The sequence below is a fragment of the Typopeltis vanoorti genome, chromosome 10 (genome assembly GCF_054136105.1).
Source record: "Typopeltis vanoorti isolate ZY-2024b chromosome 10, IOZ_Tvanoo_1.0, whole genome shotgun sequence".
Classification (NCBI taxonomy): Eukaryota; Metazoa; Arthropoda; class Arachnida; order Uropygi; family Thelyphonidae; genus Typopeltis; species Typopeltis vanoorti.
The window spans coordinates 68,933,658-68,958,636 of record NC_143558.1 but is presented as its reverse complement, the minus strand read 5'-3'; the positions used below and the strand labels follow the sequence as shown (position 1 = coordinate 68,958,636).

At 34.5% G+C, this 24,979-nt stretch overlaps 1 protein-coding gene across 2 annotated transcripts in view; it reads left to right on the top strand.

The window, feature by feature from the left end:
* LOC150102489 (BTB/POZ domain-containing protein KCTD3) overlaps positions 1–21,624 on the top strand; it is a 290,210-nt gene extending 268,586 nt beyond the window's left edge. For both annotated transcript variants that reach the window (XM_090399756.1, XM_090399757.1), the window contains exon 18: positions 20,677–21,624. In XM_090399756.1, coding sequence (XP_090255882.1) covers positions 20,677–20,915 — 239 coding nt within the window. In that variant the 3' untranslated portion in view covers positions 20,916–21,624. The remainder of the gene's footprint in view (positions 1–20,676) is intronic.
* The last annotated feature ends 3,355 nt before the right edge of the window (positions 21,625–24,979 follow it).

Sequence of the window (24,979 nt, the reverse complement as noted above, 5' to 3'; positions counted from 1 at the left end):
TATTCCTATCTTTTAACCTGACTAGACGAAAAGATTCATGAGAAAAGACCCGGTTTGCAGAAGGGAAAAAAATCATCTTTCATCAGGACAATGCACCTGCCCACAAAGGTGTTTTGGCAATGGGAAGAAAATTAAGGGATCTTCACTATGAATTGTTGGAACACCTGCCGTATTCCCCAGATTTGGCTTCCTCTGACTTCTATCTCTTCCCAAAATTAAAACTCTTCCTTTGGTCAGTGTTTTTCTTCAAATCAAGAGGTGATTGCAACTGTATTTTGCAGATCTGAGAACACTACAAGGATGAGATGATGGCACTGGAGCATCGCTGGAATAAATGTATTAGTCTTAAGGGAGATTATGTTGAAAAATAAAAATAATTTTGAATTATAAATTCGTTTTTTTTTTCATTGTTAGGTCAAGAACTTTTCAAACCAACCTTGTATATCCTTTTCTCACACAAGTCTTCATATGGCTAGCCCCAACTCATGTGATCACTTTTTCCCAACTGGAGAGAAGTGCAAAACCCCATTTATATATTTCATATCTCTCTCTTATTCTCATGATATTCTTTTCACATCATGTAATTCTTATGGATCTCTTGCTTAATAAGATTGCACATCAATTTCCCTCTCATCTTATTTGTTTTCTTTTGAATTTTGAATTCTAGGGATACTTCAAATAACACATTCACATTATTTGAGCATCTTTTCTGAACTTCCCTTGCATTGCTGATACATTTCCCATTCAGTAACTGATATCATTGCACCAAAGATAATATTCTCTTGAGCTGGTCATAATTTCCAGCTTTGTAGTTCATCATGTAACCTGTCCTAATTGAAACATTGTTATAGTTTGTTATTTCCCAGAAAAGTATGACTTGATCATTATCACCAACTGATGGTAAAATAGTCACATTCTTCACTGAGATCTCTTTTGATGCTATGATCAAATCCAACACTCTTTGACTTCAAATTTCTTCTTTCACATGCTGCTTAAGGAAACTATTTTGCAATAACTCAATAAATTCTTTTTCATTCTTATGAAATTTCTCTTCTATCCAATCAGCATTTGGATTTAGTGTAATTTGGCAATGCATTTCATCATTCCCAGCAGCTGAACTGCCAGGTTTGTAGCAACACTCCATCATATATTGCATCCTGTTAGCTTCTACTTCACACCAGATATTCTCAAACTCGTTGCTACATAGAACATTATTATCATTACTATTTTCATTCATTTCTGTCTTCACTTACTGAAGTCCATGAAGGTAGAAATCTATTCCTCCTCATATCTCCTGTTATTTCTAAAAAATACTATACCCTTTTCACTTGATCATAATTATAACATCTGGCACTGATAGATAGTCTTCACTAATACTAACAGTTTTAGGCTTAACATATTCACCACAGCAGTGAATGCACCCCCATTGTTCCTGCTACTCCTGGCATTGTGTATAGACATTATAAATTACCCATATCTCTTTTCTTATAGTTAAATCTACAGTCTTATAATTGAACAGTTTTCCCTTTTTCCTCCCCAGGCACACTCAAAAGGTCTAAACCCAAATTGCACATTTCCACCCCTTCACCAGATACATAACCATGCTCAATGATATTCATATCATTGAGCATTTTATATTTGTATACAATAGCTTAACTTACACATTCTCACTATTCCTCCTATGATTATCTCATTTCCTTGACTCTCCAAATTAGCTCTAATCCGAATAAGTAAGTTCTCCAGGATCCTTATGCCAAATTCATGCAAGTGTAGTCCATCTCTCTCTCTCTCTCTCTCTCTCATACAAGTCTTTTCTACCATCAAACACACTCCACACATCCAAAAATTTATGCTCTGCAGGGGACACCCTTAATAACAAATTTTCATGAAAAAAATTATTACATATCTAGGAGACTATCATCATCCACCTAAATCAACAGAAATACTGACTGCCTTTCACTGCACCCAGAGGATGCAGTCAATATTTGCAGGAAATTCCATATTCTCAGTTTTACTTTGTTTGCTATGATGTCTCACAATCATTTCCTACTCTGCTATTTAGATCCCCAACAAGTATTTTGGGAAAATTTGGAGAAAAGAGCAAAGCTAATAATAATGGCAAATATCTGTTGGATTTCTGCTCAGGACATGGACTGGTTATTACTAACACCATGTTCCAACATAAAAATGTGCACAAATTCACATGGAGAGAAGAGGCAAGGAATAAGAAAAGTCTCATTGACTATGTTATTGTTGATAGTGATGTTTTCTCCCTGGTGCAGGACACCAGAGTGTACAGAGGATTTGAAATTGGAAGTGATCACTATTAGTCTTGAGCACGATAAAATTGAATTTCATATTGAAAATAATAACATGTAAGAAAGTTTTAAAGCGAATAAAAGTTGAGCAGCTCTCAGATGTGAACTGTAGACTAAAATACACAAAGATTGTTGAATAAAAAATGAAAGAGTTTGAGAACAGGAATCAAACCATGGAGATTCAGTGGCAAGCCTTGAAGAAAGCCCTGATTTATTCAGCTAGACAGGCATGTGGTGAAGTTGTTTGCAAGGATAGAAAAATTAGAACTCCATGGTGGACACAGAAAGTTAAAGAGGCAGTGAAGGAAAAGAACAAAGCATACCAAAAGTTCCTGTCAAATAAGTCAGCTTGTGCTCTTAGAGAATATAGAGACAAATGCAAGAATGCTAAACACTGTATAAAACTAGCTAAATAAAAGTCATGAGAGGACTTTGGTAAGAATATAGAAAATAAATATCAAGAAGGTGACAAAATATTCTGGAGGTTGTTGAAGAAGCTTAGGAATGGAGGAAAGAGTGCTGTAAAAGGAGTTAGAGATGATAAAGGTGACATGAAAATGGGAGAAAAAGATATCCTTGAAGTATGGTGTAATTACTTCGAAAAATAGCTAAATGAAACAAGCAGTGATGACAGCACAGTGGTAAAAAACACTGCCCAGGCATGTAGTCAGGAATACATATACATACTTGAAGTAGAAAAAGCCATCAAAGGCTTGAAATGTGGAAAGGCAGCAGGAGTAGATGATATGCGACCAGAATGCTAAAGTATGGTGTAAGACTTTTATACCACCAGTTCAGAAAGTCTGGACAGAGGGACGAATTCCCAATGATTGGAGTAGAGCTCTAATAGTACCCATATATAAAAAGGGAAATAAAACTGAATGTGAGAATTACAGAGGTATTTCCCTATTGAGTGTTCCTGGCAAGATCTATATAAGTATACTTGAGAAACAGTTGACAAGAATTGTGAAAGAAAAGGTGGGTAAAGAACAAGCTGGTTTCAGGCCAAATAGAGGCGTATCAGGATCAGATCTTCACTTTACGACAAATAGTCGAGAAAGCATGGGAATATAACAATGATCTGTATTTAAGTTTTGTCGATCTGGAAAAGGTATATGATTAGATGCCAAGAAAGAAGCTATTCGATATGCTACAGTTATATGGTGTCAATGGGGCATTATATCAAGCAATACTTAGTCTTTATTTGAGTTGTAAGTCAGCAGTTAGAATTGAAGGAAGTACAGGAAGATGGTTTAATGTTAAATCTGGTGTGAGACAAGGATGCACATTATCCCCTCTGTTATTCATTATCTATATGGATCACATTATAAAGGAAAGTGGTATTAAACATGATATCAGAATTGGAGATGTTAATGTCAGCTCGTTGCTTTATGTGGATGATGTTATACTTCTAAATAAATCCGCTACAAGTCTGCAAGATTCTCTGACTAAATTGAATAGCTGTTGTAATAGATATGGTATGAAGGTCAGCAATAAAAAGACAAAGACAATGAAAATAGGCAGAATCATTGAAAATGTCAACTGTGTTGTGAACGGTGAACCTGTGGAACAAGTAAAACATTTCAGCTACTTAATCAAGGTTTTTAGTGAAGATGGTAAATTAAATATAGAAATAGACAACAGAATCAACAAAGCTTGTATGGTGGGAAGTCAACTGAATAAATTCATATGGAATAAGAGAGAAATTAGTTGGAACACTAAATTAGCTGTATACAAGACAGTGTTCAAACCAGTTTTAACTTATGGATCTGAGAGCTGGGTCAGAAGTAAAGTACTTGACCAAAGACTAGAGACCACAGATATGAGAGTCCTGAGAAAGATTATAGGCATGAACAGGTGGCATCAATGGCAATAGCATATTAAAAACGAGGATATTAGGAAAGAACTTGACATTGTCAGCATCCAGGAATGCGTTAGCAGAGCTAATCTCAGGTGGTATGGTCACTTAAACAGAATGGGCAAAGAAAGATTTGCAAAACAAGTGTTCTCTGTCAGGTTGGCAGCAAAACGACCCAGGGGAAGACCAAGATATAGGTGGTACGGTACAAAGTGCCTTAGACAATAGAAATATAAGATCTGATAATGTTGGAGTCTTGACAAGTAACAGACTGATTTTGAGGAAAATTGTAGATAGGAAGTTAGTAATGATGTAATTTTTTTTCATGTAGTACTATCATATCCTGTACACCCCTTGAGGGTACATGGCAGGAATTTGATGATGATGTCATTATCCTTAAAAATGTATCAATTACTGTAGGTGACATATTGGATTAAAATATTGTATTTTTTACAGTTGTTTTCCAATAAGCAAATTAAAAAGTATAGTACTAAGATAGATACATTTTTATTATTATTAAGAGAGACATTTGGGAAGTCAGGAACTCTCGAGGGAGGCCACATACTACTTGCACACACTCAGCATCCAGTGGCAATCCATTCCAATCACACACCACTCTGAGAGAAAAATCTAGATCTCACCCCTTTCTTGATGGCTTTCATTCTCAGCTTCCAAAGGTGTCCTCTTGTCCTTTTCTTACCTTCCATAAAATAAAACTTCCATCTACTGATATCATAAAATACTCATTCAGAAATTTTGTAAGTCTCAATCTTATCACCTTCCTCTTTCTCCTGTTTGCTAGTGTCTGCAGTCTACAAATTATCAGTCTGTCTTTATAATCAGTATTCCATAATCCAAAAACAATTCCAGAACTGCACACAATAGCTCAAGTGAGATCTTATCTTGGCCTTGTTTAGAGGCAAAAATGTCATCCTTATCTTTACATGTCAAAATTCTCAGCATTGCAGTTATCCTGTGAATTGTATTTGCAATCTTTGCTATATGCCCCTTAAACTTCAACTTCCTGTCTACTGAATTCTACGATTCCTAGCCTGATCAGTTTCTTCTAGTATAATCCCACCAGTATAATGACATTGAAATCTCATTACACCAAAGTGCATGACTTTACATTTACTAATATTGAACTGATACCCATTTTCCAATGCCCACAATTCCAGCCTATTCAAATCATTCTGCAGATATCATCTACATTCCTGATTATCCTACCTATCTTTGCATCATCAATGTAGGCTGTCAAATCCTTTCCAATGTCATTAATGTGCAGATTGAATAACAGTGGACCAAGGACTGATCCTTGTGGTGCACCATTGGTTACTTTAAATCTTGCAGACTCACATCCTCCATATATCACTTTTTGATATCTGTCTGCAGCCATCCTCTTATCCATGCTAATATTTTATAATCCAATCCCATATTCCCCAGTTTATGTAACAGTCTTCCATGCTGTATTCTGTCAAAAGCCTTAGTAGAATTCAAAAGTATCATGGTGTGTCCATTCCCCTTGTATAACTCAATCATATCATTATTACAGAATGTGAGCAAGTTGCTAAAACATGATCTTCCTTTCGTAAACCCATGCTGTTCATTGCAAAAGTACAGATTCTTTGTCAACCCCTTTCTGAATGTGAACCCTAACCAACTTTTCCAAAATCTTCACCGTCACTCCAGAGATACTAATAGGTCGATAATTGGATACATCAGTCTTTGCAGCATCCTTGTGTAATGGGATTACCATACATTCTTTTTACTCCTATAGAATCTTCCCTATTCTGAGACTCAAATTATATAGCCTGGTCAAAGGAATAGCTAGTTCAGCTGAACACTTTTGACATCTGTGCTAATATCCCATAAGTCCGCATTGCTGAATTCTTATTCAATTTGTGAGACAGCTTTAATACCACCACCTCGTACACACGAGTCTCTTCATTCATTGAAGAGGTAGCAGTGTCGCATACACCAGGTCGATAGTTTTATGCAAAATGGGCATTCATTTGTTGAACAGCCATCTCTCATCCTTTGCACCATTTGCATTCAGTAGAGTTTTCTTTCATATTCATTCTTTCTTTAACTTGCAACATAATGATAGAATTCTTTGGGTTGTCTTTAGCTTGAAGAGCTAGTTTCTTTTCATACTCAGATTTAGCTTTCCATACAGTTGTGACTCTTCTGGCCTGCTGCTTATAAATTTCATAACAAACATCATCTTTTTTTTTTACAAATCCCTGTTTACTAAGATTACACATCCATTTCACACCTACTCTATTTATTTTTCGAAATCTAGGAATCTTCGAAATTTAAACATTGCCTATGTATTGTCTCCTTCCCATCCAACAGGTGATACCATGGTGCAGAATCCAGCATACTCCTCAGTTGGTCATAATTTCCTGCTTTGTAGTTCAGCATGTAACCTTTTCTGAATGGAATATTCATAAACTTAGCCACTTTCCAAGTGAGTATTGCACGTCACTATCATCTCCAACTGGAGGCAGAATAGTCACGTCTTTAACTGAAATCCCCTTTGATACTGTAATCAAAATCTATCACACTTTGATTCCTTTGCTATGCTTTATATCTCCACATGCATTGAAGAACTGAGGTGGCTTGAAATAGTTCCATGATTTTCTTGAGCAGCAATTTCTATTTTTTTAACCACTTATAACTTAACTACTTATACTATAGGTTACCAATCTTTAATGAGTCTGAATAGATTTCACTCTCTACTGATCACAGTATACGTGAATCTAATAAATCATCCTGCTGGAAATTGATCTTTATTTGTCAGAATCCATTTGAATTCACATCTTTACTCATCACTGAATGCAAAGATTGTCAAGGCTAATATACTAATCTCATGTAAATTGTTCTACAGAATTTTTTTTTTTTTTTGGATGAAATAAATAACATGATAACTACTTTAATTACTAATGGATACAACTACTGATATTCAACAGCTCTTTAAAAATTTGTCGCAAAGAGTTCCCATTACCCTGTGTGAAAAGAACATGAAAACAAATAGTATAAATTCTTCACATACACCCACCAAACTTGTTTGAAAACTGTGGTGGTGTTTTCAAACAAGTTTGATGTTGTGTTCTTTAATTCTCATCTAAGATGAGAATTAAAGAACACAACATCAAATCCTTATTTCCCCATCTTCTCTTTTATATTAGGCTCAATGGCCCGTCATGGCTAAGTAATGACGACATTGAACACCTGACTTCTTAGAAACCTCATTACTGCTTATGTTAAAACAGTTGGTGCTATCTTCTGCTGTGTCTATAAATTGTATATCTGTGTGTTCTGACTGGTCCAGTTTGTAAAATGAAAAACCCAAGTTTAAGAAAACCTTGCTACCACCTCTGTCAAAGACCATCTAAGTCACCTTAACTTGAAAAGCCCTGATAAAGGTTCGATACCAACTGTGCTACAAAGTTCTAAAAGCCTGGGCTTTGGGGGTTCTGTAGAATTACATAAATATTTGATTGTATATACTGTGGATCAAATACTTATATAATCCTACACATCCGATGCCTCTAATGCTAGCAACTTTGTTCATTAGAACCAAAAATAATATTTAAAAGTTAATTGAAATTTAAATAATCTTTTTTTGGACAGTGACTTGTCATCAAATTTTGGGAAATATCTACCATAAATTGCAATTAGTATATTTATTATATATTTTTTATTGTCAGTGATGTATATTTTCATCAAATCATACATTTACAATCAAGTGATTGTAAATGTATGATTTGATGAGGAACAAGTTTGGTGGGTGTATGTGAAGAATTTATACTATTTGTTTTCATGTTCTTTTCACACAGGGTAATGGGAACTCTTTGCGACAAATTTTTAAAGAGCTGTTGAATATCAGTAGTTGTATCCATTAGTAATTAAAGTAGTTATCATGTTATTTATTAGTTTCCTCCACAGCTCAGTCAGTTTCCACAATGTCCTTAGGTTGGAAACACCTGGGTTTGAATCCCATTTGGAATGCAAAGAACCTTTATCAGGGCTTTTCAACTGAAGGCGAGTTAGCCAGTCTCATATGGAGGTGGCAGAGTTTTTCATCTCAGAAACTCAAGTTTTTCATCTCGCAAAGCAGGCAAACAGGTCAGTAGAATACATCCAATTAACAGATATAATACACCAGCATCATAGCCTGAGTTGCTTCAGCTTTAAATCCAAATAAACCAAACCAAAATCAAACTCTAGAGCAGCGTTGCCTGATTATCTAACTATTAGTTCACCCACAATACTGTTATGCTGTAGGTTGACAACCTTTTGTTGGTGAGATTCACATTAAAAAAAAAAAAAAACTCAAGGGCACAGTTAATCTTCAGCATGCTCCTGTAAAATGCAATCTTGTCCATTTTGAAACATCCTTGGTCCAACCACTTCCAGTCCATCTATGAGGAGAGTACAAAGGTAACGTTTCCAATTTTTTCTTTGAATGCAGAAAAAGCCTTACACATCATTGAGTGAATAGTAGTAATCTGTAATTCTAGAGATTGTTATGGAGATATGTATAAAACAAATTGGTGAATTCAATTCTTTACTGCAAATGTGACTGGAAATTCATAACTTTCTGGAAAATGTTTATGACACATTTAGATGTTAAATCAGACACTTTGAGTATTCTAGTACAAAATGGGGAGTCTTTATGATGATGTCTGATACAAATAACACATTGCTCTTTGGCTGTAAAAAGTCATGTTACTTTTTACTTCTGCCCCTTGTTTATTTTCAACACAGAAAAATGTTTGACAACAAAGGGGAATTGTGATGTTAATAGTTTTCATGTGCTAAAGAAACGACATGAACTGCCTGTAGTTTCATGCTATTTTATATTAATTGTAAAATAGCATTGTGGAATTTGGTAACACTGGAATAGAAGACCCCCCTAACAATTTCTTTCAAAATTAATAAGGATAAGCAGAATTTAAAAATGCCAGTTTCTATTTTCAATTAGCTACAAATTTGTTTAAACAGTATGTGTATGTTTCAGCAAACAGTATTGAGGCTAATGCTTTGGTAAAAGTCACACTCCACCACTGGATTCATTATTTGAGTCTTCAGGGAAAGTAAATTTTTAAAATTTAAAATTTTAGGTAGTATTGAAGAGATTAATTTTACATATTTATACCAATAAACTAAAGCTTTTACCTACAAAGCTTATCCAAAATGAATTTCATATGAACATTGGATGGCTAGATCATTTTTTAAACAACATAAAATGTAAAATAAACAATAATCATATTGTTTATTCTATTATTTAAATTTTAGGGATTGAATAGTAAGTGTAGTGTATTAAAGTTCTATATAATCTATATTACTAGTGTATATTACAGTACTTATTGATCATAAAATTGATAAAACTTCAGTATTAAAGTCATCCATATATATATATATATATATGAATTATACATTTGAAATATTATAATGACTATAAATTTATTAAACTAGTTGAAAGAATTCCAGCATATATTCAGCCAGAATATCAGTAATTTTATATTGACATTCACTTTTAATATTTTAATGCCTAAATTTTATTTCTCATAAAAAGCATTATATCAGTGTGGAGGGTGTGGCAGTATTAGTATTGTACTATGAAACATGTCATTTATATGTTTATAATTTTTATTGGTATATAGTAAAATTTATGTTTTGTTCTCATTGTGGTTGACTACTTTTCTGAACTGTGTGAGCATTTTCTTCATTATTTGAATTCAGATACTCAACTTATTTTTACTACAGACACTAAAAGAAGATACAAGACCTCAGAAGTCTCATTCTCAGCTTAGCTAGTTGGTTTGTCCCCCCTTTCAACTAACTAGCAGCCAATTTTTGTAAAATTTTCAAAATTCAGTCAGCATTTTAAAGTTCTGTACCATACCTCCTCCAGATTTCTAATATTCTAATCAGGTACTGAAATTGCATGTTTCTTGGAATTGTTACGTTTTTTTTTTTTCCCAGTACTAGCTGGGTGTCTGTTTAAGTACAGAAAATAAATTGTTTTACATTAGAAGCTATTTTCTGTTTATGAGACCAACTTGTCAATTGGAGGGGTGTGGGGGAGATCCTAACATAAGTTCATTTCCATTCTAATAATCTGTTATAATGCGTTTTATAAATAATTAGATGTGAGACCAACTTAAAAATGATTCTTAAGCAAGGTCATTTCCATTCCAGTAAAGTCTCTTATCATTTATCAGAATTGTAATTCGTTAGATTTATTGCATTGTAATTCCCGTGCATCTCAAATGGGAACAGCATAGGTGTGTGTGCACACATTATGAAAGTTATTTGAAAAGTATCAAGCATAACCATGATGCATGTTTACACACACACACACACACATCTGCTCTTCCTCCTCTTAAATTTCAATTTTCATATGTTTATTATGCAACTAGGCATTTTATACATAATTCATGGAATATTCCATAGAAAGGGCCAGTCTTTGTGATGTTGAATATGGAAGGCATTTATGTGATATGGTTTTTCATAACTAATAAAAAAAAATCTGGTGATGTTAAAAAAACTTCTTCTGCAGTTGCTTCACAAAGATGGGCCCTTTCTTCGGTATATTCCATGCTTACAGGCCCTTTAGAAACGTGTGGCAGACATAATGATACTTTTGAAAAACAGTTTAGCACATTTAAGGAAAATCAGAATTTATTAACAACTCCTATTTATTTCACTCACTATAACTTGAGCATCATTCAGGGAAAGAACAAAAGAATTGATTACTACATTCAAAATATTAACACAAGAATAAGTCAAACAGCATGAGTCACACTTTCATGTGTTTTGTTGCAGCTCACTTGTGCTCTTGTTACAGCAAGCAAAATATACAGGAGTTGTTAATAGATTCGAATATCCCTTACATGATTTAAACCAAACTTACCAAATCATACCTCAGCGATTGCAAACTCCGAGTGAAGCTACAGGGAATTAAATTGTCTGAATGCAACATCACTGCAGGCCTTCCTTCCCAGGGCACCCCGCTATCACCTCTGCTCTTTGCTTTCTTATATAGAGAAACCTGTGGAGTATTCATAACTGTAAATTCATACATATGCCACAGTAATGAACCTTTTAATAATATGTAAATATTTCCTCTTAAGTATCGTAAGCCATCATCAGTTCAGTTATAAACGACAATAGGAATTACATTAAAAAAAAATTAGTGCGCATGCTTACATTGGAATCCCTCTATGTATACAGTGGCGTATACATAGAGTGAACACCAAGCTACTACATCGATCCATATATAAACATGAGCGTTTGTATAAAGAAAGTGCTGAAGCCTTACAGCACAGACCCAATCTTAACTGTAACAACTGTCTCATTATCCCAAAAGTTTTGGAAATTGTTATCCTCAACTGTATAAAATAAATTTATCAGTTTTAATTTAATTTAATTACAGCCCAGTAGTATTTAGTCCTTAAACGCACTACTGTATACATAGAGGGATTCCAATGTAAACCTGTGCACTAATGTTTTTTGAATGTAATTCCTATTGTTGTTTATAACTGTACTGATGATGTCTTATGATACTTAAGATGAAATATTTACATATTATTAAAAAGTTAATTACTGTGGCTGACATCCGTGTTGCCAGCACAATGGCCCAATACGCAGATGATACTGCAATAATGGTCTGCTCCTTGCAACCTACATTGCAAGGAGCAGACAACAGGCGAACTGCAAAATACAGTCTCAGTACTAGAACAGTGGTTTCAAAAAAATGATAAATTGATGTTAATGCAGACAAAAGCATTACAGTGTTATTCATAGGAAGACAAGTGTCCTCAGAGGATGAAGTTGTCATGTTTTGCGCCCCCATTCCATGGCAACCAGCAGCCAAATACTTAGGATACAACTAGATAAAAGGCTTCACTTTGCAACTTATCGGGCATTGGGGGCAGCTATGCAAGATGCTGATCAGGCCAGTTGTGATGTATGGCTCACCTGTATTTATTCACACAGCCAATTCAAACATTAGCAAACTACAGACAATCCAAAACAAATATTAGCGAACAGTATTTAACGCACCGTGGTTTGTAACAAACATACAGCTTCAGTGAGAAGCCAATATTCCTGAGATCAAACCTACATGAAAAGGCTGCAAAATTCTTTATAAATGCTACTATCGGTCAAGCAGTAGTGAGCATAATCCTGCAAAAAACATCCCAAAACCATACTGAACAGGTAAGTTTTTTAAAACCCACTGCCAGAAGCCCAAAATGGGTCAGCCAAAGGCCCGGTAATATTCCTAACCAGTTATACTCAACCACCTAGTGGTAGACTAAACCAAATATCTCAGGACAAATATCCAAAAAATTATACCAAACAAGTAGGTTTTTTTTTTTCCCCTTTAGAAAGAGGAAAGGGGAAAAAAAAAAAACTCACTGGTAGTCAGTAGTAGTCCATAATGGGTGAGCGAAGTGCTCAATAATATTATTCCTTAACCCAGAAATTTCACTGCAAATCTGACAAAGGAATAAAGGATCACAGGTTCAATCAATCCATCTTGCCAGAAAAGACCTTGGTATCTCTTCTGAGTTAGACTATAATAAATCTAGTTTAATCCTTTATCCGAGTGCACGCAAACAAAGTTTGCACCCAAAGTATCTTCAGGACCAAGGCAACCCGTGGCAAACGTGGACCAAGCTCTTATCACCCCCCTTGTCTTAATATCGCCCATAATGCAAAGCATATCTCCTTGCAGACATGTATAATGCTATGCATCAAGGGAAGGGCCACCACCCAGACCGGTTTCGACCTCCATTGAGGTCTCGTCAGTGGGAGCCAGACCCACAGGTTGTGATACTAAGGCAGAAGCAACGGAGAAGTCATATTTACTTATACAATCCTTTATCCAAGTGCAAGCAAACAAAGTTTGCTCCCGAAGTATCTTCAGGACCGAGGCAAAGGTGGACCAAGCTCTCATCATCCCTTGTCTTAGTACTTCCAGCGTCTTTCTCTAAATCCAGAGTAATTTAATAATGGGATGGTACACCTTTTGGCAACTCGTATAGGTAAATATGACTTCTCCATTGCTTCTGCCTTAGTGTCACCACCTCTGGGTCTGGCTCCCACTGACGAGACCTCAATGGGGGTCGAAACTGTCTGGGTAGTGGCCCTTCCCTTGATGCATAGCATTATACATGTCCACAAGGAGATGTGCTATGCATTATGGGAGATACTAAGCCAAGGGATGATTGAGAGCTTGGTCCACCTTTGCCACGGGTTGCCTCGGTCCTGAAGATACTTCAGGCACAAACTTTGTTTGCTTGCACTTGGATAAAGGATTAAACTAGATTTATTATATTATTTGACTTTGTCATTGATTCAGAATATTTCAGCTACCAGAACAAATTGTAGAACAGCTATAGGGACTCCCCTTTCCCCAAGTAATTACTGTATGGACCATTTCTGACAACATATTCTGAATGCTTTTCACCTAGACCATCAATTTGGTATAGATATGTTGAAGATGTTTTTGCTGTATGGAACTCCACCTTGTCTGATCTTCATAAATTTTTTGCAAAAATTAATTCAGTTAACCCAAGAATCAAATTTACCCTGGATGTAGAAGATAACAATTGTCTTTTCTGGATGCTCTCAGTATATAGGAAACCAACTCATACTTGTAAATATATTGATTCTAACTCACATCATCACCCTTGTCAGAAATGTGTAGTTAAATCTCTAGTAGACAGAGCTTAAAATATGTTCTCCAGATTCTCTTCTAAACAATGGATGGTCTATTATTACAGCTACCTTTATCTCTAATGGTTATAATAATGGTTTCATCAATAATGGCCAAAATTATTGATGAAATCAATAATTTTGGCCATTGTCTTAACCCATCACATGAAGTTACCAAAATTTGTATTTCATGTGTTAAAGGACTTTCAGAAAAAATAGCATGACTACTTCAACAGATTGACTTATAAAGCTCTTTCTATCCAGTTAATACCATCTTGATCTCTCCTAAAGACAAATATCCCCCTCTTTCTTATCCTGGAGTTGACAGAATCCGCTGCTCTTGTGGCTTATATTATTATAGATAGACTGATCATTCTGTGCAAATTCATCTCGAAGAACATCAAGAATATAGTTCTCTTAAAGAACCTAATAAGTTGGTTTAGCAAACCATGCATTATCTACAAGACATAGGATTCAATGGAATAAAACCAAAGTGTTACATACAAGTTATTTTCTTCTGGAAAAACTGCACAAAGAAATCTGTTTTAAATTGTTAATAATTAATTGTTTATATTAAAAATATTTCAAAAATTAATTTATTTTATTGTAAGTATTTCTAGATATTTATTAATGCAGATGGAGCTATTCTCTTGCAGCCGATAGTACATATAATATCACACGCTTTTAATTGGTGTTTTCTCTTTTTTATTAAATTCAACAAATAAAATTATTTAAATTAATGGGATTCTTCTGTTATTAATTAGTTATAATGAATTCTTCCACTTTCATCTCAATTTTTAGATCAGTGAGTTAAACTGTTTTTTAAAAGTATCATTTTATTTATTATTCTTTGCTTATGGAATATAGTGCTTTTTTATAAACCATTCTCTTGCTGCAAATCCTTACATGCAAAGTAGACTGTATAAAAAATAAAAAAATAAAAAAAAACAGAAAAAGGAGAAATATGTACAGTAATGTTATCTGGAGGAAGCATGTTATATATATATATATATATATATATATATATATATATATATATATTTTTTTTTTTCCCCCCTTAAATAGCTTATATAACTATATAACTGAATAATAAAATAAAAAATAATTAAGTTATTTTTAAAGGCACTACTAGTTTCACCTTTCTAGAAGACTTCATCAGATACATTACATGAGTACACCTCCCATCGTTTTAAATTATAAATGGATTGCTCATATTTGAAGGAATTCTCAGATTAGCTGCACAAGGGCATTGTCTCATGGCTGCTTTAGCTGAATAACAGAAGAGTAATAATTAGAAAGGCTCAGGTTGACATTAAGGTGAACTCGGTTTAGTGCAATTTCTGTTGATTCCAAGATTTTACTTTCAAGTTCATCATAGCATTTATAAATGATTTCATGTCTATAACAGTTTACTGTGTGTATAGTATATTGATCACCATTGGGATCAGAAGAATTATGCACATGACTGAATAAAGCTATGTCTCTGGTTCTACCATAGGTGATTTCTCAGTTTGACCATAATATGGGGAATTACAGCCACACCAAAGACTATACACACCTGGATACTTTAAATGATTATGTTTTGGTTTTACTAAGTGAAGCCAGGATTGAAGTTTTGTTAAGGGGGGGTGAATAAAATACGAATCTTATATTTCTTGATGATTTTAGACAACTCATTCAAAATGGAGCTGATATATGGAATAATGATATAACCTTTCACATCATTACTCTCTTCGACACAGTATGTAGAAGGAATAAACAACAGTTTAGAAATCGACTGTGTATGATAACTAAAAAAAAAAAAAAGTAAATTTACTTCAAGAAAAGAAAGGGAAAAAGGGAACCATTCACTTCTAGTTCTGCTGTAAATTTTATCCTAGGATGTTGGTGGTTAAGATGATTCAAGAACTTTTGGAATGAATCTGTACCATGGCTCCAAATTAAGAAAACATCATCTATATATCTTTTCTACAATCTTGATAGTCTTGGTTTCAATGGAAAGGAGTTGATTGCTTTTTTACTCAAAGGCTCTAAGTATATATTTGCTGGTACAGGTAATAGAGAGTTTCCCATGGCTAACCTGAAATTTTGTTTGTAGATCGTGTTTCTAAAAATGAAGTAGCCTGAAGTTATACAATGATTTAAGAGTATCATGACTGTTTTGGATAATTTATCTTGTAAAAGAATGAATACTTCTTCTGTGGGTACCTTATTAAATAGTGGCCAAGATTTCATCCTTTTGTAGATGTGTGTATTCAATCATAGAAACAAAATGTTCGGAATTCTTAATGTAGGAGTTAGAAGAACCTGTAAGAGCATTCAATAATTTTGCCAAATGCTTAGATAACTTATAAGTAGGGAAGTCAATCCCATCTACAATTGATCTTAGCAGGGTGTTTACCTTGTGAATTTTAGGAACCTTATACATGCAAGAAATGAAAAAGTGCAGAAACTGGAGAAATAACCTTAATTCTGTAGGGAATTCAAAAGTAGTCCCGTGGAGATTATTAGTTTCGTTAATTAATCCTTGAGTTGGATCATTTTGAAGAATGGAATAAGTATCTGCATGTATTAACTGACATTTTTAATAATATTCCTCAGTATCTAGGATAACTGTAGTATTTCCTTTGTCTGCTGGAAGGATTATAATATTTTCATTTTCTTTTAAATTTTTTAATGCTTGGAGTTCTGCTTTGGTATCTACTTTTTTGGTGATTTTGCTTGGTTAATTTTGGTTTGATTGCATTAATTAGCTTCCCAAGATGGAAGGAAAGAAGCATCCTTTTCAGTTTTGAATAAGTGTTCTTTGGGAATGCTACATGAGGAAAATTGCAAACATAGAAAAGAATATATTTTCTACGTTTGAAAGATGGTAACCAAACTTATTGATTATAACCCTGTTGAGAGGAAGATGATCTTTTGGTTTCTGTTGTTCTGCTTTCAAAGCATCAAATTTTCTAATTAATTTAAATTTGTTTGTGGCTTGAGAGGCAAGCATGTTCTTAATGTGTTGCCATACATTATTTGCTATAATTTATTCTAAGGAGGTGGATAAAGATTCCTTATGGAAATTCATTTGAGCTGTGGTACATTTAGTGTCAAGAATTCATTCTTGGAGAAATTCTTGTTTAGCCTTATAATATATCCTCTCTGCTCATTGAGTCTTGATGGTTTCTTTAAAACTAATGAACTATGGGAAGAAAATATTGTTGAACTTGTAGCATTTGATAAACACCAACCTGCTAATATAAAGAACAATCCTCCATAACGTCTTCTGTAAATCCCTGATACTTCTATCAGTGGTCTCGTCATCAAGGTTAGAGATTTCATAGTTTTCATGGCTATTGGACATGTTTCAAAAAATCAAATACTAACACACACATACATCAAGGACATTAGAAAAATGCTTCGTACCCTTTATACCAATAATTCTCCTGGCCCTGATAGTGCTCTAGAACTTACTCCTGCATTGTAATGTCTCTTCACACTATCATACTCATCTGCCATCTGTTATACAGCTTGGAAGCAAGCTTTTATCCAGCTGGTACCCAATAAAAGAAAAAAGTCAACCATCAAACTATCACACTGTTGCTCTAACATCAGTACTCTGAAAATATGAAAATGTGATCATCAACAGCCAACTGTTTAACTATTTGGAAACTCACCATTAGTGATTACCTATATGGATTCCATCATTCTCATTCTACAGTAGACCTCCTAGCAGATCATCCACATTTGGACACAAGTTATGGAAAAGTGGAGAAACTCAAGTGGTGGCTCTCAATATTTCTAAGGCATTTGATCAAGTCTAACTTTATGGCCTTCTTACCATGCTGGCATCTTATAACATTTCTCTTTCCTTTTATGAATGGATTGCCAGCTTCCTCACTGGTCAATCATGTGTCAAGGAGGCTGGTTTCCTTTCATTAGACTTTTCACTCAATCCTGGTACCTCAGGGCTCTGTGCTTTCACCTACACTCTTCCTCCTGTACATCAACAATCTCTCTCTTTGTAATTTTCCAAACCTTGTAGTGCTCAAGTAATTCATGCTTCAAGATTTTCTTTAACCATTTCCTTAAACACTGATCCCCTTTCAGTACTCAAGTGAGGTGAGGATAACTTAATGAATTTTAACGTGACCAAAATGCTGTCTTGTCTCATTTCCGAGAAGAAAGAAAGAAAGAAAGAAATACTACACTTCACTCTCCCTCACTTTTGACAATATCCTGCTTATTATCAAGGATAAATTTTCACCTTTTGTGTTGACTTTCACATCTGGCTTCCTGGCATAAACATATCAAGTTTATAATCATCTGCCTGAAAAAAAAGTGTGGTATTCTTTTTCATTCTAAACAGTACTTCTCTGCTACTCAACTCCTGACTTTATAAAACTCAAATCTTCTAGACCTTAGAATATTGTTCTCACATTTGGTGTGGTGCACCAAGGACCTCCCTCAGAATACTTGATTATATTGAGAAGAGAGCATTCATACCCATGTTTTAGCTCCAAATTTGTTGAACCAGTTTCTCGCCCCCTTCATTCCCTGCATCTGTTTTTTTTTTTTTTTTTTGATTGATTACAATCCTCAGATCTTCAAGAACCACATCAATAAATTCCTTTCTTCTTTTAACTTGCCCCCACACACACAGCACTTTTGTGTCATAAGTCTTGGGATCTCTCATGTGCAGGGTTCACACATATATAAAAGAAAAATCCATGCCCATTGTGGGGGGTTTGAACCCATGAACTTGATTGGAGAGTGGAGATCCTATCCACTTGGTCAGCTAGACCAGCATAAATGTAATAAATCCAGAGTGACATTTGATAAATATTCATTACAGTTTCACCTGAAAACCTCTTTACTTTTAAGGTGTTATGGAAAAAAAGTATGAAGAGAAAGGGGGGGAGAGCAGTTTCATTAAGAATGTAAGACTCAAGCTAGAAAAGTAGCCAGTATAGTAAGGAAGACATAAATGGAATACAAGGAGACTAATATTATAGTCCAAGGAAAATCCTAAGGAATTTTTTCATTATGTGACGAGGTGAAGAAATGATTGTGGATACGCAATCCACATGGAAATGGGGATTAAGTTGACCAATGAAGATAACATAGTGGACTTATTAAGGATCACTTTTATTGGGATATTTCATCCTCAAAAAAAGCAGATTTTATTATTAGAGGGATGAAGTGCGCAAAGTTAGAAGTGCATGAGGAGAATGTGTTTCAAATACTAAATACTCTGGAAATAAGTCAGTCATATCATACTAGGTGGAATTTTGCCATACTTTTAAGAGAATGTACAAACGTGTTGACAATATCCTGCCAATGTTCAATGGAGTCAACTGATGACTCCATTGAACTAATGCCTAAGCTGCTCAATGAAAGTCTAGTTACTGGAAAAGTATCAAGAGTGGAAGGAGGATAAAATGGCACCATTGCATAAGGATGGTGGTAGAATGAAGGTATCTAACTGTCAACCAGTTTGTATTTCTTCTGTAATTGTTAAGACTTTGGAGAAATTAGTGAGAGATCATATACAAACTCGGGTTGATGAGGATATTATCCAGCAACAGTCATCATAGATTTGTTGAAGTACACTCTTGTTTCAGTAATCTGATTGCCTTTTATAATAAAGTAATAACATGAGCAGTTGATGAGGGTATATGATGATGATGAGGTATATACTGCTAATTTTATGGATTTTGTGGAAGCATTTGACAGAGTGGTATATGATGAGTTTATATTTAAGTTGCAACATGTGAGTTTCAATATTAGGTTAATGAATTGAATTGAAATTGATTGTTTGGTAAAGAGGGACCGAAGACCACAAGTGGGAGTCTTTGGGTTTCAGTACTAGGATCTTTACTGTTTAGCTTTTCTGTTCGTAATCTTGTCATTGGATTGTAGGGAGATATTCAGTTGTTTACAGATGATGTGAAGCTTTGAAGAGTTATTAGTAATAGTGGCAAGGTTGTGGTCCCTCAGAAGAATTGGAATAAACTAGACAAGTAGGTGAATGAATGGGGATATCAGTTTAATGCAACTAAAATGTAAGATCTTGAGATTTGGGGTCCATGTGGTAATGGACAGAAGAAATCTGAAGTTTAGAGAACATATCACAAAGGTGGTGAAGGTAACCCAGAGGACTGCTGCAATATGAAGGACATTGACCAGCAGTGATAAGCGGGCGGAGGCTCAATTTTATAAATCTCTTGCTGATCAAACAAGATCTAGATTATTGTTCTCAGATATGTTCACCAGGACTTGAAGGGATGAAGTAGCCTTAGATAGGATGCAGAGGTGGATAACAAAAATGTTATCATGACTGTTATGAGGATAGTCTGGAGGTATGAAAATTGCAGAGTTTGGTTCTATTGAGAGAGAGAGCTGCAGGATGGACACAGAAGATTTTCATATGGTAGAACAGGAGCAAAAATTCATCCCTATAAAGTTGCAAAAGAAAGTGAGTAAATAAGAGGATGAGAAGTAGCTGTTTTGCATAGAGGATTGCTGGACTATGAAATCCATTGCTAATAGGGTTTGAGAATGCAGACATCAAACGTTTAAGGAATGTCATGATAGACAACTTTGTGTTGTCTGTGATGGGCCTCCCACAATGAATCTAGTGATACCATGGACGTTTTGAATAATAATAATATAAATATAATCATTATATAGAAAAATTGGCATTTTGTAATATTTTTGTAAAGTTCTTGTTTTGAGTATAAGTAAAAATAGTACTAACACGTTTTTCATTTGCAGCATCTAACCAGAATGGAGGCCCAAGTCCACATGAGATGATCCGCCTTCTTGATCAGTGTGATCTCACAAATTCACATTGTTCTACACCCTGTATTAGTCCATCCCCATCACTTATAGCTACTGCTGCTCGTTTAAAAGCATCAAATCTGGCTTTTCTTTATCAGCAGGGAAATCCTCCTGATGGTACTACCAGTGCAGAGCATCCTACTGAAGGAGATGGAAGAATTACTCACTGCTGACAATACTGTTTACATAGGAAATAGGAATATAATTTATGTTCTAACAAAAAAAAAAAAAAGAGAGAGAGAGACAATAAATGCACTTGATTCAATAACTACTCTGGTAACCAGTTTGAAACTTTGTCATATTAAAAAATAACTGATGTTCAAGTTCATAAAAAAATTATAAATTATTTTAATTATTAATTAGCTATTTTAAAATGATATTTGTTATATAAAACTTCTGAATGTCACTTTCTATTTTTATACATTAAGGATTTTAATGTTTCGGATATGTCTGTGATGATTACTTGAGATGATTCTTTTTAAAATAGTATGAAATCATCCTAGATGTATATTCCAAATAGTCTGTATACTAAAACTCTTAATCCTGATGTAGAAAATTTATATTAATCACACACAAGATAAATAACTACACAAAGTTGCTAGTAAGAACATTTTTATAAAGATTTGAGATGCTTGAGATGATTCTTTTTAAAATAGTATGAAATCATCCTAGATGTATATTCTAAATAGTCTGTATACTAAAACTCTTAATCCTGATGTAGAAAATTTATATTAATCACACACAAGATAAATAACTACACAAAGTTGCTAGTAAGAACATTTTTATAAAGATTTGAGATGCGTGTGTGTGTGTGTTTAGTGTGTTAGGAAATGAGATGTACAATACGTATTATTTAAACTAAATTCTACTGTCAGCTTTATTACAAAATTTTCTTCTTTATGTATATTAGAAAGAATATTGGAATAAATACTTAATTATATAGTATCTGCAAAATAAACTTTCTGGCATTGAAGATAGAAACTTCTGAAGATCTAGAGGTCAAAGACTAAAGCAATTGACCACTTTTCATTTGTTTAAATACTTTTTTGATTTATAGAAAATGCCAAAAATACATATTCATATACAGATAATGGGTATTAAAGATCCAACGTTATTTCGAAGCTGAATACATGTAGAACCTTGGTAAGTTTCAAAATTTTGACCAGAGAGCCTTTGAGAATACAATTCTTGGCATCAGAGTTGCCCTGACATCTGTATACAGTCATACCCCGACTTAAGCGAATCCGGAGTTACGCAGTTTCTTATATGTACGTATTCCCATCCCGCTGCATGCCTCACCACTAGTCGTATCTTTCAGGTGCCGGCAGACATTCGCTGGTGTCGCACATGCTGTGAACAAGCACTGACGTGTTTCGCGTGGTCTCCATTCATACATGATTTTTATAGTCTACAAGCCTTGCAATTGTTTAATGTTATGTTCTTGGTAAAAATTTTATCACATAAAAAATAATAATGTCATCGAAAAGAAGCAAGTCCGATTCTTCTACTGCTAGCAAGAAAAGAAAAACATTGGCTTTGGAAACAACACTCAACATTAGTGTTAGTTTTTACTGGTACAGTAAAAACTAACACTTTTTACTGTACCAGTCCACTTAGATCTTGTTCTTCCTCTGGGTTTTTCCCTGCCATCCTGACAAAGAACACTTGTTTAGTTAATCTTTCCCTTCCCATTCTGTTTAAGTGGCCATACCACCTGAGATTAGCTCTGCTAACAATGTCAAGTTCTTTCCTAATATCCTCAATATGATACTGCCATTGATGCCATCTGTTCAGTCTCCTAATCTTTCTCAGGAATCTCATATCTATGGTCTCCAGTCTGATCATTTCTAACCCAGCTCTCAGATCCATAAGTTAAAATTGATTTGAACATTGTCTTGATTTTTTACTCTCTCTTATTCCATATAAATTTATTCAGTTTATTTCCTAATACCAGCTTTGCTAATTCTGCTGTCTGTTTCCAAATTTAATTTTTCAGCTTCACTAAAACGTGTGCCTAAATAGTTGAAATGTTTTACTTGATTTATAGGTTCTCCATTCAAGTTCTCCATTTAATTATTTCTGCCTGTTTTCATTATCTATGTTTTTATCGCTGATTCAATTTAGTCAGAGAATCCTGGATTTATTTGAAGTATAACACCATCTGCATAAAGTAAAGAGCTGAGATTAACATCTCCAATTTTGATATCAGGCTTAATACTGCTTTCCTTCATAATATGATCCATATAGATGATGAATAACAGTGGAGATAATCTATACCCTTGTCACACACCTGACTTAACATCAAACTATCTTCCTGTATCTGCTTCAATTTTAACTGCTGATTTACAACTCAAATAGAGATTATGTATTATTTGATATAATCCCATTTACACCAGCACCAAATTGTTATATTTTTATGTGCGAACTTGATCTGCTCCATGTATATTATTCCCCACCTATGTCCAACCTGTATTTAAAGATAGTCATAGAGTATAGATAACAATATATATATATATATATATTTTAATAGAAAGGGGGATGGTAAATCCCTTTATGTTTTTATAGCCGGGTACGAAACTCAGATCGAAATCCATAGAGTTCCATGCCGAAAAAACTATCGGCAAGCCCAAGTGTAAATGATCACTTGGGTAGTACAACACCAGGGCAACTCCATGCAAAGGTGGAGCAAGCTCCATCACTTACTTTAATATTCTCTCATAATGTAAAAACCCAGCTCCTAAGCGATGTATATATATTGTTTTACATTATGAGAAGAGGTCACTACCCAGACCGGTTTCAACCTTTTTTGAGGTCTCATCAGTGAGTAGGTAGACCTGGAATATCAAGGTTTTAAGCAAACATGAACTTACATACCTCTACTATCGAATTGCCAAAGTGGTGTACTCCTATATTTATTGTTAATTACTAATTTAAGCTGAAAGGCTATTTTACTGGCAAATATGTTAATAGAAAGAGTTAGTACTAAGACAATGAGACTTATTTGTGCCTATGGTCCCACAGAAGGTTCTACTTAGGTAGAAGTGGAGGAATTTTTTGATGCTTTAGAAAAAGCAACTGACACAATGAAAAAGAAAAATTTGGTCCTTGTTGGGGATCTAAATAGCACAGTAGGAAATGATTGTGAGACACACAAAAATATTTTGGGAAAATTTGGAGAAAAGAGCAAAGCTAATAGTAATGGCAAATATCTGTTGGATTTCTGCTCAGGACATGGACTGGTTATTACTAACACCATGTTCCAACATAAAAATGTGCACAAATTCACATGGAGAGAAGAGGCAAGGAATAAGAAAAGTCTCATTGACTATGTTATTGTTGATAGTGATGTTTTCTCCCTGGTGCAGGACACCAGAGTGTACAGAGGATTTGAAATTCTAAGTGATCACTATTTAGTCTTGATCAGGATAAAATTGAATTTCATATTGAAAAGAATAACATGTAAGAAAGTTTTAAAGTGAATAAAAGTTGAGCAGCTCTCAGATGTGAACTGTAGACTAAAATACACAAAGATTATTGAAGAAAAAATGAGAGTTTGAGAACAGGAATCAAACCTTGGAGATTCACTGGCAAACTCTGAAGAAAACATTGATTAATTCAGCTAGAGAGGCATGTGGTGAAGTTGTCTGCAAGGATAGAAAAATTAGAACTCCATGGTGGACACAGAAGGTTAAAGAGGCAGTGAAGGAAAAGAAGAAAGCATATCAAAAGTTCCTGGCAAATAAGTGTCAGCTTTTGCTCTTAGAGAATACAGAGACAAATGCAAGAATGCTAAACACTGTATAAAACTAGCTAAACAAAAGTCATGAGAGGACTTTGGTAAGAATATAGAAAATAAATATCAAGAAGGTGGCAAAATATTCTGGAGGTTGTTGAAGAAGCTTAGGAATGGAGGAAAGAGTGCTATAAAAGGAGTTAGAGATGATAAAGGTGACATGAAAACAGGAGAAAAAGATATCCTTGAAGTATGGAGTAATTACTTTGAAAAACTGCTAAATGAAACAAGCAGTGATGACAGCACAGTGGTAAAAAACACTGCCCAGGCATGCAGTCAGGAATACATATCCATACTTGAAGTAGAAAAAGCCATCAAAGGCTTGAAATGTGGTAAGGCAGCAGGAGTAGATGATATTCGACCAGAAATGCTGAAGTATGGTGGTATAAAAGTCTTATAGTGGCTGCACTGCATAGTTCAGAAAGCCTGCACAGAGGGACGATT